This window comes from Penicillium taxi, assembly GCF_028828555.1.
Source record: "Penicillium taxi strain IBT 34144 chromosome Unknown utg000005l_segment0_segment0, whole genome shotgun sequence".
Taxonomy (NCBI): domain Eukaryota; kingdom Fungi; phylum Ascomycota; class Eurotiomycetes; order Eurotiales; family Aspergillaceae; genus Penicillium; species Penicillium taxi.
The window spans coordinates 4,250,503-4,268,069 of record NW_026643207.1 but is presented as its reverse complement, the minus strand read 5'-3'; the positions used below and the strand labels follow the sequence as shown (position 1 = coordinate 4,268,069).

The 17,567-nt window shown below is 47.3% G+C and overlaps 5 protein-coding genes across 5 annotated transcripts; 2 read left to right on the top strand and 3 right to left on the bottom strand.

The window, feature by feature from the left end:
* Positions 1 to 173: 173 nt before the first annotated feature.
* On the top strand, positions 174 to 1,636 carry N7495_008864 (glutamate-5-semialdehyde dehydrogenase; the record flags this gene model as incomplete). The annotated part of the gene is made up of 3 exons (XM_057211515.1): positions 174 to 474; positions 538 to 699; positions 753 to 1,636. 3 exons carry the CDS (start codon positions 174 to 176, stop codon positions 1,634 to 1,636), a joined length of 1,347 nt encoding a protein of 448 aa, XP_057061058.1.
* Positions 1,637 to 2,002: 366 nt separating this feature from the next.
* Positions 2,003 to 4,401, bottom strand: N7495_008863 (uncharacterized protein; the record flags this gene model as incomplete). Its single annotated transcript, XM_057211514.1, has 8 exons — positions 2,003 to 2,080; positions 2,140 to 2,507; positions 2,609 to 2,713; positions 3,255 to 3,409; positions 3,460 to 3,596; positions 3,645 to 3,920; positions 3,969 to 4,286; positions 4,339 to 4,401. The coding sequence occupies 8 exons, from the start codon at positions 4,399 to 4,401 to the stop codon at positions 2,003 to 2,005; spliced, it is 1,500 nt and encodes a 499-aa protein (XP_057061057.1).
* Positions 4,402 to 5,214: 813 nt separating this feature from the next.
* Positions 5,215 to 6,296, top strand: N7495_008862 (RNA-binding protein; the record flags this gene model as incomplete). Its single annotated transcript, XM_057211513.1, has 5 exons — positions 5,215 to 5,297; positions 5,539 to 5,595; positions 5,651 to 5,750; positions 5,801 to 6,188; positions 6,244 to 6,296. 5 exons carry the CDS (start codon positions 5,215 to 5,217, stop codon positions 6,294 to 6,296), a joined length of 681 nt encoding a protein of 226 aa, XP_057061056.1.
* An 823-nt stretch (positions 6,297 to 7,119) lies between these two features.
* Positions 7,120 to 7,665, bottom strand: N7495_008861 (transcriptional coactivator p15/PC4 family protein; the record flags this gene model as incomplete). The annotated part of the gene is made up of 2 exons (XM_057211512.1): positions 7,120 to 7,338; positions 7,429 to 7,665. The coding sequence occupies 2 exons, from the start codon at positions 7,663 to 7,665 to the stop codon at positions 7,120 to 7,122; spliced, it is 456 nt and encodes a 151-aa protein (XP_057061055.1).
* A 276-nt stretch (positions 7,666 to 7,941) lies between these two features.
* Positions 7,942 to 10,915, bottom strand: N7495_008860 (uncharacterized protein; the record flags this gene model as incomplete). The annotated part of the gene is made up of 2 exons (XM_057211511.1): positions 7,942 to 10,336; positions 10,392 to 10,915. The coding sequence occupies 2 exons, from the start codon at positions 10,913 to 10,915 to the stop codon at positions 7,942 to 7,944; spliced, it is 2,919 nt and encodes a 972-aa protein (XP_057061054.1).
* Positions 10,916 to 17,567: the final 6,652 nt, after the last annotated feature.

Here is a 17,567-nt window from a genome sequence, read left to right as displayed (position 1 = left end):
AGAAAGAAGAAAGAAGAAAGGAACGATGTGAATAGACTTGTGATGTAGGAGTGTGTGTTATGAGGAAGTCGGGGAGCGGAACTCGGAGGCGGAGAACCCCACCGCCCGCTCTAGAAAAAAACGTTGTGCTCTACACTGACTCATTTTTTAACAATCAACCCTCAGACTTCACAATGTCATTGACTGAATCATCAGCTGTCGATGTCGCTCGAAGCGCATCACTAGCCTCTCGCCGCCTCGCAACTCTATCCAATTCCGCCCGCAATGAAGCATTGACCGCACTACATGCAGCGCTGGATAAGAACCGAGCCGCTATCTTAGCCGCCAATGCAAAGGATGTCGAGGCTGCTACTCGTGATACCAAGAGTGGCAATTTGAATCCCAGTATTCTGAAAAGACTGGATCTATCTAAGCCTGGCAAGTATGATGATATGCTGGAGGGAATCTTGAATGTACGGGACCTGGATGACCCTGGTAAGTTTCAATCAGTACGGCATACAATTAAAGTATAAGCTAAATACTAAATCGCGAGCAAAGTGGGCCAGGTCACACTCCGAACACTCTTGGACGAAGGACTTGAGCTTGAAAGAGTCAGTTGTCCCATCGGTGTCCTCCTTATCATCTTCGAGGCCCGCCCAGAAGTGATCGCCAACATCGCCGCTCTGGCTATCAAGTCAGGCAATGCAGCCATTCTGAAAGGTATATCAGTCAACTCGGGCTATATTAGATATATACTTATCTAGAGTCAACAGGTGGAAAGGAATCTACGGAGTCTTTCGTGGCCATCGCGAATGTCGTCTCGGCAGCCATTGCTACTTCCCAGGTGCCCGAATCGTCAATTCAACTAGTCATAACCCGCGATGCGGTCTCATCTCTACTAGAGCAAGACACACTTATTGACCTCGTTATTCCCCGAGGATCTAACGAACTAGTTCGCTTCGTGAAGGACCACACAAAAATTCCAGTACTCGGACATGCCGACGGTCTCTGTTCGGCCTACATTCACTCCGACGCAAATGTCGAAACGGCCGTCAAAGTGATTGTGGATTCGAAAACCAACTACCCAGCCGCATGTAATTCCTTGGAGACTTTGCTGGTCCAGGAAGATGTCTTGGGGTCTGTCTTCCCTGCGATTGCCAAGGCTCTCCTGGACAAGGGAGTTTCTCTCCGTTGTGACGAGGCGTCGAAAGCTACACTGGCAAAAGCGCTCCCTACGGCGAAAGTCCAACTGGCTACTGAGGAGGACTACAATACGGAGTTCTTGGATTTAATCTTGGCCGTCAAGACCGTCCCCTCAATCGAAGCTGGTATCGCTCATATTAACGCCCACTCTTCTGGACACACAGATATCATCTTGACTGAGACAAGAGAGCTGGCAACAATGTTTATGGGTAGTATCGATAGCGCAGGAGTGTACTGGAATGCGTCATCCAGATTTGCCGATGGAATGCGATACGGGTTTGGAACAGAGGTTGGCATTAGCACTAACAAGATCCACTCACGTGGTCCTGTTGGTCTAGAGGGACTGACCATTTATAAATATCTGATTCGGGGAAATGGTCACGGCGCGGGTGACTATCATGATGGTCAAGGTGGACGGAAATTCCTCCATACCAGCTTGCCCATAAGTAAATAGACAGTGTACGAAAATGAATATGAACGTCTACAGTTGTTTAAACAAAACGAAAATTCCTTCAAGTATTTTTTGGCACATTTTGTAGATCGTGAGAAGAAGGAGGACTAAACCGGATGAAATTTTTCTTTTGCGCCCCCCAATCGTTAATTTAGAATATCCAAGCCCAAACCAAAGACAAATTGCCATTTAGGTACATCGACTTTGGTTCTCCGGTCAGACTTGAAGAGACATCTGGACACCCAGTGGTAGTGCGATTGGATATCAAAACGCCCACACAATCCACCAAATGCCATTATTCCCCAACAAAAATCCCCTAGTCTAAACAATAATCGAGTAGACCATTTGATCAGCTTAACGTTAAGCACATCAAACCTTGAATCCCTTTGAGCGTCTGCGACCACGGGCACGCTCGAACTTGCGGCCCTTGCTGGCGACGTAGGGCTTCTGTAGAGTGAAAATATGATTAGCGGGGGATTTTGAACGAAAATCAGGGCAAAATGTACCTTGTGAGAGTGGGGACCGAAGCCGAAGTGCTTAACAGCCTCACGGGCGTTCTTGGGGCCACGGAGGAGCAAGGTGTTGGCACCGGTAGGAGCACGGAGAGCGAGCTGGTCGAGGGTCAGGACCTCACCACCGGCCTTCTCGATACGGGCACGGGCGGTAGCGGTGAAGCGCAGGGCAGCGATGGACAGCTTGGGGACGGTCAAGAGACGGTTGTCATCGGTGATGGTACCGATAACAACAACGGTCTTGCCCTTCTGGGCCTCGCTGATGTTGGAGGCGACGCGGGAAAGGGAAACCGGGGGGCGGTTGATGCGCGACATGAACAGACGGCGGAGAACAGCCTTGTTGAAGTTGGACTCGGTGCGGCCTATAGAAGAATCCACCAGTCAGCCACTTTCGTTCCTTTTTCCTCTGGTATGGCGTCCTTCAAAAATATGCGGAATTTGGGATTCGGGTGGGAAGACATACGAGCCAGGAAGCGGTAGAGCTTCACGAGAACCTGGAGGTAAACGTTGTCGCTCTTAGCAGCCTTGCGGTGGCTGTTGCGCACATGGTGACGGTCCAAGTCGATACCTAAAAAAATTGAACATGATCAGCCCTGAGAAAGCGAGAGAGGGTGACGGGTCGATTGTCGATTGTGATGAGATTGAGATAGTGCTGTTCATGCTGGAATAATGGTGGTACATACCCATGGCTGCTGATATGAATTACCTGGGGAGTTAGCTAGCTGTCGCACCCGTATGGAAACTGCAGGAGGTTTTTGGTCTTGGACGTTCGGCTGCGCGGGTGTGTGTGGGTTGAGCCCTACGCTAGGCCTGATCTGGTAGTAATATCACATGATTACTCAATTTCTTCAGATTTGCCACTTATATAAGCACGGCATTCGGATCTAGAGTCACGTGGATCCATCGACACTTGCAGGTGTACTAACCCGATTAGTCCGACGTAGTTAGATATCGCTCTAGATCGCCATATTTGAAGATGTTCTATTCTTTAAGGTATATACACTGAAAAGCCTCAGGAGAAGTTCTAGGTATGTTTAACTAATCTCTATCGCTTAGACTGACAAAAAAATCCCGCGTCAATTCAAAGCTGAGCCAGCTGCTGGCCATACTGGGGGCGACCTTGAGCAGATTAGGTCCAATTCCCTTGAATAGTCCTCGCGCGCCTTCTTCGGCCATGATGACTCTTACTGCATCCCAGACGGATTTGTATTGATATCCCATGCCTGACATGGTGTTGATCTGAAAGCGTCGTCGTAACACGTCACTAGAGCTGATTAGCATTGAACCAATTGTATCCGTGGAGAAGACATTTACAAAGGATATGTGCAGGTTTGAGCCACTGCTCCAGATACAGCACCTGCAAGGAGCTTCCGAGTCGCAGTAGGGTTCTTCTCTCCATCTGCAGTCAAATACTCTCGCATGGCTTCGTATGTCATGAAATTCAACCCAACCTAGTAACGTTAGTGGATCACCTCAAACAAAAAGAGAGGAAAACTCACATAGGGTGCTACACCCGCTACCGTAGGGACGATGCCGCGATAAAGACCAAGTATGCCACCTTCGTTCTTGTATATTGACACCATGGTGGTCCACATGCCGGGAAGCTTCTGGTTGGGGTCTCGCGGGCCAAGATCTGCAAACGAGGCTGACTGGATGGAAAGCCGAGTACGAACGATATCAAGAGGGTAGGTGAGAGTTACTGAAGTGATACCTGCAGCACCTCCGCATAGAAGGCGGCGCACGGAAGACATCTCGCCTTCAGGAGACTCGACGAACTGGAATTGTGAGTGCCAAATCTTAAGTTCGGTGAATTCGTAGCTTACCTTCTTGTAGAAGCTGTAACTTCCAAACTGTACTGCTGAGTATGGAATGATGCGAATACAATTCGTACCATTTCCGCGCATGAAGCCTCGCCAGCCTTCTTCTCGACCCATTTTCACAAGACCTTTCCAAATCGATAGCCTGTATTCTTCTCTTCCAACACTTTGGATCTGGAGCAAGATCTTCAGTCGCTCAAGAGGCGACACAATTGTTCTGGAAACTGCGCCTGCGACTCCGCCGGCCATAAATGCAGCAACCACTGGTTCGGCCAATCTGTTTTTCGTTTGTCGCCATACGGAAGGTGGATTGGGATTCGATTCCTAGAATGAACATTAGCCCCAGTTATTTATTCCCCGGCTGGACCCTACTAACCTTGACTGGAAATAAACCGTCGAGACCGTCCTTCTGAGATGCGTCTGGGTTATTGAGACTCATCTCGAACAAATGCGCCGATTAGGAACGGAGAATAAAGAAAAATGCGAGAGCAATACGCTACTGCGCTTCTCCCATTCGATAGTCGCTGTTGAGTCGCGGCGCGATTGGTCGTAGCTCGGGGATTGAGGGTCCGAAGGGTAAAAAAGTATGTAAGAAAGGACAAGGGGTCAAGATCGGTTGAGTCGAGCCATAAAATTCGCTGTTGTTTTCTTGGAGACGTTCACCGATCCATGCTAATATCAGAGATCCGCGGTAATTGCTTTGAGGTTCAACCTTTCAGCAGCAAGAAAGGGTATATGAATCCCAAGTTGCGAGAGAAACTTCAGGGGTTGAAATTGAAGAACTGCACCAAATAAAATAGACAAGGCTTGAAGCACTCCTATTAAAAGGAGAAGACAATCGTTCCAAGGAGAGGTGGGTTTCAAGAGTGGAGATGGGGATGTTGGAGTTTGAAGTACTCCGTACATATTCCCGACTTGCCGATTATTACGGTACCTCCCGATAATGCCTCATAGCTTATACTGAGGTGTAGCTTCTAAAGTTGGAGTATATTTACTAGTTCAGGATATCTCATTATCATTTCAGATTTCTCTATTATTAATGAGTTTAATTTGTAGTTAAATACTAAATTTAAATTTCCTCGATTTTCTATCCACTGTCTTCTCACCGATTACGTCGTTGTTCGCTTTCATCATTTGCGCATTTGGTGTTTATGCTCAACCGTACACCTCACCCAACCTTACATTTCTTCCCTTTCTTCTCGCTTCTTCCTCCTCATCATTCTCTCTTCTTAATCGTTACTGTCATCGCGCCATGTCTCGGTCGGGAACCACTCTCTATGTTACTGGCTTCGGTCATGGTACTCGTGCCCGTGACCTAGCTTATGAATTTGAACGGTATGTGATACGATGCTGAGTTTCACTTTCAGGTCTTTCTCTCCCCGCCTTTCCTTCCTTCCCACGACGATACCTACCCATCCCCTCATTTCATTTCATTGGGTAAAAGCTACAATTCCCTGCTATAGTCTTGTGTCAAGCTTTCGCAAGCTCAGCTCACTTAATCAGATGAAGTTTGGTCATTTTTCATGCACTTTTTGACGTATCCCTTCTATCACAATCTTGCTGATATCAAATCTAGCTATGGTCGCCTCGTTCGTTGCGATATCCCCGCCCCTCGTACCCAGTCAAGTCGCCTGTGAGTTATTCCTATCTGATATCAAGTATCCATCACCCTCTAATCAGCCCTCTAGGTTCGCCTTCGTTGAATACGAAAGCCGTCGTGACTCTGACGATGCTTACCACGAGATGCACAACAAGCATCTCGGTCGCGATGACATCCTGAAGATCGAGGTATGCTTTGTTGCTGAATGCGGCTTGAATCCTTCTAACACCCTCTCTAGTGGGCACGTACCCCTCCTTCCGCTTCTTGGCGATTCGACTCTGGCCGTGAGCCTGATCGTACCCGCGATCGTCGCCGCGATCGTTCGCCTCGCCGCGGTCGTTCTACCTCGCCCCGCCGCCGCGAATACTCTCCCCGTCGTGAAGACCGTTACGAACGTGGCAGTGACCGTCGTGAAGATCGTGACGGCGACCGCCGAGATCGCGACCGCGACTATGACCGTCGCGATCGTGATCGTGATGATCGTCGTGAACGCTCTCGCGATCGCTCTCGTACCCCCGAGGACCGTGATCGTGATACCAAGGAGGAACGTCGAGATGATGATCGCGAGCGCCGCGACGATGACCGTGAGACCGCTCCCAACGGTGAAAACGAGGAAGATAGGAAAGGTGGATATCCTGCCCTCCCCCAGCATGGAATCTCAATTAATCTTTATGTATACAGTACTGGACCCCGTTCCCACCGCTGCTCACGATGAGCTTGATACTGCTGAGTAGATCAAATTCCTCGTCGATCTATTCACACGGACATCACTCACGGTAGATCGATGCGCTAAAGTGCGCAACTAACTTTCCCCTGGGCCAATGACCCTGATTTCGACTGGACCTTGAACTTGGCTACATCCCTTACTTGACTTTTGATTTTCTTCTTCATTCGACTGGAGATGCATTCTGGTTCGATTTCTTCTTATTGGTTCGCATTTATCCTGGTCAGCAGCTCGGATTCCTTTCGAAACGACCGTCGAGCATATCAATTTTCAATCGCCCTTCTCTCGTCCGTGCATTGCTTTCGCTCAAAACCGTCCGTCACGTCGTTTTTCCCACGTCGTCTTTCCCACAGTTCAATTCCCATCCGATTTTCCCCCTTCCCACTTCTTCGCCTAGTACGACCGGTCGAAAACGAACATTTTATCTATCTCTCTCCGAATTCCTTGTAGAGTCCTGCGGGACGTAGTTAATGGATAGACCAACATAATTCACACCACCTTGGAAGGTTACGACGAAGCTCAGTAATCAACAAAAAACGTACTACTTTCCCAGTTCCACTCAGCTCAGGTATTTTACGATTTGGACCCCAAATGACGTAGCACAAAAATGGGGCGGGGAACCTTATTTAGTAGTATACCACTATCAACTTGAAGATTTTGATCAATTGGGATACAAGTAGGCCTCTAGAGAATCCAAGGGTAGCCTTTGAATACTACGCACTTGGGCGTCTTGTACCTGTCAGCCCGGAGATCTGTTGAATTCTTAGAGATACGATTCAATTCAAAGTAGTTGAAGATGCAGTGTAAACAATCCACTTGAACACTTAAAGGTATCAAGCCTCATCCTCATCTTCATCGCTCGTAGCCTCGATATTCTGCTTGGAGGGGCTAGCATCGCCGGACCTGTCCTGATCTTCGTCATTTTTAGACTCAGCCTTAGCTCCATACGCAGGTCGCGGTAACGACTCGCTAAACTGGTCTTGCAGCGCAGTCTCAAGCTCAGGAAGGAGTTTGACCAGAGCAGAAAACTGATCCAATGGCATGGAGATACCCTGTAAGATAGAAAGAGCCGTCAATAATTGATTCCCAACTTGAGTCAAGCTTCAACCTTGAAGCTTGAATCTACAAAGTGCATGACCTACCTTCTTCCCAGGAAGTTCCTTGCCATCCTTCTCATAGTACTCCCGCACACTAACCATAGCCTTGCCCCGGAATTCAGAGACGGTCACGCGACGCATCTTAGAAAGTTCCCAGTACCGGTCTCCATTGGAATCAACTTTGAATGTTGAGTCGTTGTTGGAGCTAACTTTACTTCTCTTTGTCTGATCGCGAGCTCCGCCTTCTTGGCCTTGATCTGAGGAGCGTTTTCGGGATGTCATGGCGATGTTATGGACGCCCAGGTGAGTTCTTGTCCAGGTGGAAGGTGAGCTGAAGCTGAGGTAACTCTTGGAAGTTGGCTGCGCGCAAGACACGCTAGGTCACGTGGTGACGTCAGAGCGGAATATATATAGTTCAAAAGGACTCTCAGCTCTACTATTTAAAAAAAAACAAATAGATGCCTGCATATTATGTACGAAGATTCAATCTCAAGGTTGATTTCAAGGTTGGTTACAATATTCTAGCATGGTAATATGATTAAAATTCTTTATACATCATTACAGTGTCAGCACGCGCAGTCCTTGAATGAGAAGGGAGAAGACAAATCCCCGGGCAACAGTCTCCACCTGTAGACTATCAAAGATCTTCTCCAGGGCTTCCCGACTGGCTACTGCGCCCATAACACTTGTCAGTGCTTGAGGTATACCTCTCTGGACGAACAGCCGTCGAGCTTTTTCTCGTAGTTGCTCCTTCTCTTCCTCATTAGGCGGCGAAGGCCATGCTTTCAATTCTGCCTCCGTTGGAAGAGCGTTCTCCCGGAGTTTCCTCAGATATTCAGCGAGTGCGTCGTCTGATGTATGGCTTTCAATCATGGATTCTTGGAGCAAGGTTCGGATTGTTTCAAGGGTTGGACTTCCTGGACGTAGAATGTAGGATTTGGCCGCAGTCAACAAGGTTCGACGGATGTTCCATGCAGATGATAATGTATAGAGCTCGTTTATGACGGCAAAGATCAGTTCCACTGCCATCTGGGTCTCGTCTATAGTGATAGGATTCTGTTTTCTAACTGCATTGTTGGGGACGCTCTCAAGAACACTGGGCTCTGGTTCACTGGTAAGTTGTGCCAATGATGAGGCGGTATCTTCTATGCCTGCATCTCCTGCACGACTGCCAGATTCAATGGATGTTCTGTCTTCGGATGTCCCAAGCATTGAACCTGAGGCCCATGAATCTCGCTCCTTGGCAGCCAGATGACTGCCGTCGTTGATTTCGCTGATTGAAGACTGTTTGTGATTTTCCTCTCCTGAGAACTCCGAGGAGCCAATTGGTGAAGATACCAATATAGAAGATTCTCCACTTTCACTTTTCACCAGGGAAGTAGAGGAGTTTTCCAGCTTGAGATCCGATAGTGAAGAGTCAACTCGGCCCAATTGTTTGTCGGTGGGAAGAGCAATAATGTCGTCATCGGATTTCGATGTACTTTTCCGGTACTGAGACTGTTGGTCAGAGGTATTAGTTCGCTTCCTGTTTTGAGCAGAGCCGCCAAAGACCCCAGTCACGCCGTCAAATACCGCTCTGCTGCCACCAGCAACACCCTTGGGAGCATTAGTCAAGGCACCCAGCACACCCTTACCCATGTTCTCAAAAGCACTCTGACTTGGGAAAGAGAAGACAGGTTTTGCAGGGCTTTCAGCAGGTCCACTATCCTTTTCTAAAAATCGTCGCATGCGGTCAGTTTCGGCGAGAGGTTCATGCTTCATGGCTTCCTGCATATATCGCTCTAACTCCCGGCACAGATTGTGTCTGGTCTTGCCCTTCCAGACAGGTAGGACAGGAAACTGCTCAGAGAAATCCCTAACCTGGTTTAATCGCGACACTGTCGCCAATGTTTCATGCAGAGATTGGAAGTCTGAGTATTTCCGGAATACCATCCATCCTGTAGAGCGAGTAGATGTTGGTTCAACCTGTAGTAGATAGTCCGATGTGGGCCGTGATTTAATTACACCCATTTCATTACCTGCGGCATCATCATCGACTGTGATACGGGCCCCGTGAAGGATGATGGCAGGAACTTCTTTGCTGGAAATAGACATTGAGGTTTTCAGGGAAGTTGAGGATGAAGCATCTGTCAAAGGCAGAATACTCGCTTGTTGTTCAGGATTGATAGAATCAGTTACCAAGCCGATGGGTTCATCGGCATCCGTAGAAGGTAATTCCTGGCCCTGGTTCTGAGCAGGTGGTTCAGGGACTGTGCCCTGGATATTCTGGGATGCAATCAACGCACTCAAACGCTTCGATTCTTGAATCGCTTCCTGTGTTGCCTTGTCTATTTGCTGGTCTTGGCTTACGTCGACTGGTGTTAGGGGTTCTTTAAAGACTGCACCCTTTGCATCCTCGGACACTTTTTTGATGCTCTGATTTCGTGCACCTTCGACGCCCGCATCGATCGCATGCATAAGCTCAGACTCGCCGTCTTGTAATAGATAAATAATCCACTCATTAATAAATTCGGGCCGAGAGAGACTTTTCACGGTTGACTCGAGTACTATCCCAGAAAATATTTCTCGAAGAAATTGCCTGACAGGGGGGCAACTGTATGTCTTTGAATCGAGGAAGCTTGAGAGGATATCCTCTGCAATCATCTTGAACTTTTTCCGCTGCTGTTCTTCTGACAACACGTTAGCCAGACTGCTTTCTGGGGCGTTCTCGAGATATTGGTCAACGACTGTCTTCGCATCTAGTGCCGAAGACTTTGGAGTAGCGAATGCTGCAGCGAGTTCATTCAAGAAAACAATGATGATGGAGGAGGAATTTGTGAGGAATTGTAAGAAAGTGTCCTCTGTTCGTTTGCGCGACAGATGGGACGATATAGTTGTCACGAAGTGGGTCAAGGTTCTTCGACAAGAGTCTGGGAATGTCGATTCGTTTGGAAGGATTGGTTCGTACCAATATCTTTGCTCCGGTTAGTACTTAAGGTCTGTAAAAGGACCGAGAGGAGGTGACTTACTTCACATAATCCTTGAGGACTGCATCAGTGAGGGACTTTAGCGCATAAGCGATCGCTGGTCGAAATGATGTGTATTCAAGATCAGAGGTCGACATGTCGTCTGATTCAATTATAATTGTTCCTGCATCTTCGCCGGGCTGTTTGCGCCACTCCAATAACCTCTTAGAAACTTCAAGAGCTAGCTCTCCCCGTTTCTTAGGTATTTGCAATCCATCAGGCCCTGTGATATGAGATGGACCCTCCCATGATGCATGAAGTACCACACCCAGTGCTATACCGATCAATAGCAGTCCAACTCTTCCCAGGACAATGTAGGTCACTATAGCTGACAGAGCCAAAACACCAAGAATCGATTCGTTGCTAGAGGTTGAAAGGAAGTTGAGCACAGAGTCCATGATACCTTTTGGTAGTGTCTCTCTGGATACATAAGGCTTGAGCTGAATGTCATCTTTCATTGATTCAGGAGAGGTAATTTGTTCCGGCGGGGAGATATGTTCGAATGCGGCCACATCATCGGATTCCATTCTTGAATTCAAGACTAGAGATTAGTAAGTAGATATGGTGAGTACTGGGCAAGAAAAAACCATACCTCCATTACCAGCAGTATCGTAGATGACAGATGGTAAATGTTGGAAAGAAGTGGTGGAGTTTCAATACGATAACGGCAAATGTGGAGAAACGGGGTTAGCGCTTAGCCACTTTTGGAAGGCTGACTTAGAAGTACATTCCAAGCTTCTAGACGTTCTAGACTATGTATGTTTGTTTGCATATTCCACTAATCTAGAGTCGTCTCGTTAGTTATATACAGCGTACTGTTACTAGTAGTCTTATAACTGCCTCTTCATTAAGTGAGACAAAAAATCAAAAATCAAAGATCAAATAGTTACCTAAATAAGTAATATGTTTATCTCCGTATATGGATTCAAAGTATATGCAAATCATGTGGTGAAGACTTAAATTGGGCCTTTATAAGAGAAATTTACAAGATTTTTGGCCATGTATCCCCTCAGGCTGATGACTCTCTCTCTCTCTTCAAAAGGGGATGTCTGTGTCTTATCAGCACACTAAACACGTGTTCCCTGTGAAGGGCTAAAGCTAATCTTAAATTCAGAACTAGCTAGGCACATGCTGTTTACAAAATCCTTGAAGAACGTGAACAATTCGGGGTGGAATCGTGAGGTATGCGGTTGGTGGGTCACGTGGTACAACCACGTGATAGTTCACCAGGATTCAACCTGTTACAATACCCCCCTCCTATTCTCCTGTTTTCCGGGGTCCATTCGAAGTCGTAATTGGTCCGTATCGTAGTTCAAAGGTGTCGAGAGCTGTGCAGTTTTCCATTGCGTCGATAGGTTCCCATGTCAGTTCTGCGTATCCTCGCCATTTCACTAATGCTTCCCTCCGCGATCCACGTCCAATTTTTCGCGTCCTTGCTTGTAGGATCTCTTCAATTTCGTATTCCAGATCTCCTTCGACTAACAGCGGAGGCGGTTGCGAATCGTCCACGATTTGTGACGGTAACGGGTCCGTTGCCGCGGGTCTTATTAACTCAACATGGAAGACAGGATGTATGCCGCTTGGCACATCCAGCTTCACTGTATGAGAGGATGGCACTTCTAGAACTGTGTATTTGGCGTGAAGCCAGTCTAGTTTCTTTGAAGGCCGTATCGTGCGTACATTCCGTAGGTTTAGCCATACTTTATCGTTGATATTATAGACTGGAGCGGCTCGTCTTGAACGATTCGCTTGTTCCTGTTGGCGTTCTTGGGCGATAGCCATCGCTGCATTTGCCCAATCGGTGGCGTCTTGTAGCCGGTTCGTGAACGTTTCCGCTGCGATCTCTGGTCCTTTCTCTGCTTGGACTTCTATCACTTCGACTGGATCGACATGGTATCCGTGTGTGAAGAAGAATGGAGATAGTCCAGTAGAGGTTGCGTCTCGGTTATTGATCGCCATGGCTACGATAGGTAGTAAACTTGCCCAGTCGTCCTGTGCGTACGTAGTAAAGGCGCGTAGAATTCGTTCGACTTCTTGATTTGCGCGTTCCGTAGCTCCATCAGTTTGGGGGTGGAATGCGGTAGATAATCGGCGTCGAATCTTTAGCTTTTCGCACACGATTCGCCAGAACCCCCCTACGAACTGTGGGCCGCGGTCACTAGTGATCGCTATCGGTAAACCATGATGCATATAAATATGCTTCATAAAGACATCTGCGACGCTTTCCGCAGTAATACTATGCATATCTATTAGGATCACTCCTTTAGATAGCCGATCAGTAATTACTAGACAATTCGTCGCTCTTTCTTTCCCAGTGGGTGGAAGTTCTGTGATGAAATCCATGGATAGTTCGGCCCAGATTCGTTGTGGAATCGGTAACGGTTTAAGTAGGCCTTGCTTCGAATCTCTCCAAATCGTGTTTCGTCCGCAAATGGTGCAATTCCTTAAGAATCTCCGTACATCGTTCGTCATTCCTGGCCAAAAGAATCTACGGGCCAGTATCGTATAGGTTGCGTCCCGTCCTGGATGTCCAGTCGTGTAGGAATCATGGACCTTCTGGATCAAGGTTGTGCGTAGTGGTTCGTTGTCTGGAATCCATGTCCTTTTCCTAAAGCGTAGAAGATTTCGTTCATCTAAGTCACACTCGGATAGGCTTATTTTCAGGTTCGATTCGGCAGGGATTCGTCGGTCTCCCTTTTCAAGTGCGAGTGCGAACTGCTGGTATATTTGATCTTCCTTCCGCGCGTTATTCCATGCTTCCTGCGTTTCTGCTTCTTCAAACATCGCCACTGGTATATCAAAGTCTAAAGGTGGACTTGGTTCAGTGCTATTGTTACGGATTGTTACTGATTCGAAGAGTTTCCGGAAACGATTCGTGAGCCTCTCATCAGAGATTCCTTTAGGTTCGTCTTGTCCTCGCCGGGATAGAGCATCTGGTTGGATCGCCTGTTTCCCGGGTCGATATCGTAGCTCAAAGTCGAATTCGGCCAGGATGTCTGCCCATCTCATTTGTCGTTCGCTTAGATCCTGCGCCTTATGAAAGTATCGTAGATTTTTGTGGTCCGTTAAGACCACGAATCGCGGGACCATCTTCAGCTCTGGCTTCCATTCCCGTAGCGCATGGATGATAGCGAGTAATTCCTTATCGTGTATCATATAATTGGTCTCTGCAGGTGAGAACTTACGCGAGAGATAGGCGCATGGTCTTAGTGTCCCATCTTCTTGTCTTTGTGATAAGACTGCTCCTGTCGCCCATCCAGATGCGTCTGTTTCCACTATTGTTTCGGTGTCTTCTCGGAAATGAGCCAATATTGGTGCAGAGATAAAGAGGTCCTTTAGGGTCTCGAATGATTCTTGTTTCTCCTTGTCCCATTTAAATATCGTATCTTTCTTTGTCAACTGCACCAATGGTGCAGAGACATCTGCGAATCGTGGTATAAACGTCCGGTAGAAGTTAGCGAATCCAACAAAACCACGTACTTCTCGGATATTAGTAGGTGCTTCCCATAGCTTAATGGCTTCAACTTTCTTCGGGTCTACACATAGACCTTCTCCAGCTCGTATGATGAACCCTAGGTATTTCACAGAGCTCTGTTCAAATTCAGATTTCTCGATATCGCATTGAAGTCCAGCATCTCTTAGCTTCTGGAGCACCTCGCGTACTTTTCGTCTATGATCCGTGATCGATCCGTCGGAGTAAATAATGATATCGTCCACATATGCTGACACAAACTCGTCGAGAAATTCGCGTAGAACTTCATTGATATACCGTTGGAAGGTTGCGGGAGCGCCAGTCAGGCCAAAAGGTGTAACTAGCCACTCATAGAGCCCGTATCGTGTTCGAAACGCTGTCTTCCATTCTTCGCCTTCCTGCATTCTGATCTTATGGAAAGCCGCTATGATATCGAGTTTGGTAAACCAGCGAGCCTTCGACATGTTTCGTAGTGTTTCTTGAATCAGAGGTAGGGGGTAACGGTCCTTGATGGTTATGGAGTTTAACCCTCTATAATCGACACAGAATCGGATGCCTCCACCAGGTTTTCGTACTAATAACACCGGTGAAGCTGCTGGCGATTTGCTGACTCGTATGAATCCTTTTCCCAGTAGATCGGTAAGAGTTTTTCGTAGAACTAATAGCTCTTCTCTATTCATTCCATATAATGGCCCATGAGGTGGTGTCGATTCGTTACCATTTCCATCGCGTGTCAAGGGTATCTTATGATCGATCCCTGGGCGATGGCTCGGAAGCTTGTCTGCTTTCTCCTGGCTAAAAACATCTAACCAAGGGAGATATTGTGGGGGAAGTTTAGCTCTCGGATCGGTGAATTTCTTAGGTTGCAGCGCCTTGTCGATATCGTCCATAGTCACTTTGGCTATTCGGAGGTGGTCCGGCGACGAAACGCTATCGAATAGTTCTTTGATTTCTCCCGCAGATGATTGCTGTACTTTCAATCTCTTTACTTTTATTGGACCGATTGACGGGTCGATACGGTTCCAACAACGAATGCGCTCTCCATTTCTCGAATGGATATCTAAATACCCTCGTTTCGCAGCGTAAACTCCGTCGACATCTTTTAACCAAGGCGTCCCAAGTATCATTTCGTCTGACTGTCTTGGAATGATGTAGGCAAAGACTTTCTGCTGTTGTAGTCCATTAACATCAAGATCGAAGTATGTGGCCTGAGTGATCCGTCCTTGATTCTTGATGACTCCGTTCAGGATTCGCGGTGGAATCGGGATACGCGGAAGGTTAAGAGATTGCGCTAGGTGTCCGCTGATAGATGCATAGCTATCGCTTCCGTTGTCTACTAAAGTCTTCGCGAATTGAATTCCATTAACTCTAGCATCGACATAGAATGACGCCTCTTTCTTTAGCAGCTTCTCAACCCCCTTCTGCTCCTGCTCGCGGTTTAGTGCAGGAGCTAATCTTTTCCCGAATCATTCTCCGCTTCATCTTCTTCGATCGCTGGCGAATACTCCCTTCTTCGGGGGTGGCTCGATCTTGGTTCTTCGACTACTGCATTCCGTACCACTACTTGGTTCGGATTCCGTGCGGGCAGTAAAGGGCATATACTTTGCCAACAGTTATCTCGACCACATCGTAGACATCTCTTTTCTGTACGGCGACGTTGGAGTTCTTCTTTCTCGACCCATTTTGCACGTTTTCCCACGAGATGTTGATCCTCTTTACGAACCTGTCCCTTTTCGTTCACGAATCGGGACGAATTCGTCTGTGTGGTGTTCGTGTTTACTGTTGGAGTCCAGTCCATCCTATCCTCTGTGGCTATGGTTGATTGATCTCTTTGGATTCGCTGGCGAGTGGATAACTGGCGTCTGCCTAATGCGATATTCAGTGTCTCGCTATCAGTGTCGATTTCGTGGAGCCGTGTGATAAGACCTATAAAATCATAGGGAACACCACGATTCATAAGCGAATTCGTCATATCTTCGTTAAGAGCGTTTAGTAAGAGTTGTCGTTTTGCTTCGTCGTGCCATTCGGTTGCACCAGCATCTGCGAGCTCTCTTTCTAACTGGGGAAGGAATCGTGAAAAAGGCTGGTCGGGCTTCTGTTTAAGCTGATGTAGACGCCGAGCTGCTCGTGATCGAGCGTTAGGGTCTCCATACATCCTCTCAAGATATTCCAGAAGCATATACGGGTTGCCTTCGCTTCGTTGTGTCTTCACAAACGTTCCGGTGTTCTTGGCGGCCATTTTCTCTAGGCGGGAAAATGTATAGAGGAATTGCTCTTGTGGGGTACCGATGGCAGCTCCGTCTACTAGCAATTTGTTCTCTATCGAGATTCTCCAGGTTGGCCAATCAGAGATGTTTCCTGCATACATCGCGGGGTCGGGGAGACGAGGGCGAGGTCGTCGACTCTGGTTATTATCGCTGGTTGATTCGATTGGTATCCCTTGTGGTTCCGTGGGTGGTTCGGGAGCGGCCCGCTCCTGGGACCGAACCACTAATTCTTCGAGTCTTCTAATTCTCTCATCGGTACTAATACTTGTCTGACTGATGTGCTGCATCAACGTCCTGGCCCACTCGGGTGGGCTCGACGGTTCGCTTGCAGCCATGATGATGAAGATATTCGTTTTCTTCTCGTGTTTGAATCGGATGCTTTCCGTCTTCAATTCGTTTGTAGGATGCTCAACTAGATACTTTCTAAGAGCTTTTCGTATTCGTTGGTATGCTCGATCGGATTCTTTCCGAGAGCGATTCGTTCGTCTGTCGTATGTGGCTCGATCAGATACTTTCTGAGAGCGCTTTTCTTATCGTCGGTCGTGGGTTTTACTCTCGTTAGAGGAAGGATTTTGTATGTGAAGGGCTAAAGCTAATCTTAAATTCAGAACTAGCTAGGCACATGCTGTTTACAAAATCCTTGAAGAACGTGAACAATTCGGGGTGGAATCGTGAGGTATGCGGTTGGTGGGTCACGTGGTACAACCACGTGATAGTTCACCAGGATTCAACCTGTTACATTCCCCGTGTTTAGTGTGCCACGCCCTAACCCTCTTTTTTCCAAATGTACACCGCAGCCCTCTATCTTTTTAAACATTATATACATTGACGCCACATCTCTTCAAAGTAGAGCATATCTCTCTCCATAGCTGCCATTATATCAGATTTCTCCTCTCTTTCTATTTCAACCTCTTCCTGTGGCACTGGCACCTTAATCTACTCCTGTGGCGGCAGCTCATCATATTTTTTTATAGACATGTTCATTGGGTTGGGTAAACCCATACCCAACCCAACCCAACCCATAATGGGCTGGGTATGGGTCAGAAATTTTACCCAAAACCCATATGGGTTGGGTATGGGTTTGAAGTAAAACCCACACCCAGCCCATAAACCCATCTTTTTGCCAAGACTTTTATTTCACGTGATATTTGTCACCTAGTTAGTACTAGATTGAGGCAAAAATTAGGCACTAAGGCACTAATTACCCTAATTTAGTTTAGGTTGAGGCGAAAATAAGGCATTAAGGCATCAAAAATACCCATATGGGACCCATACCCAACCCATGCACATGTCTAATCAAATGGCATATCAAATAGTATATCAAATGGCATATCAAATGGCATGGTCTAGGCATGGTCATAGGCATGATCATAGCTACATAGCTATAGTCATAGGCATAGTCATACGTATAGGAATAGGCATAGAATAAGAGTAAAACAT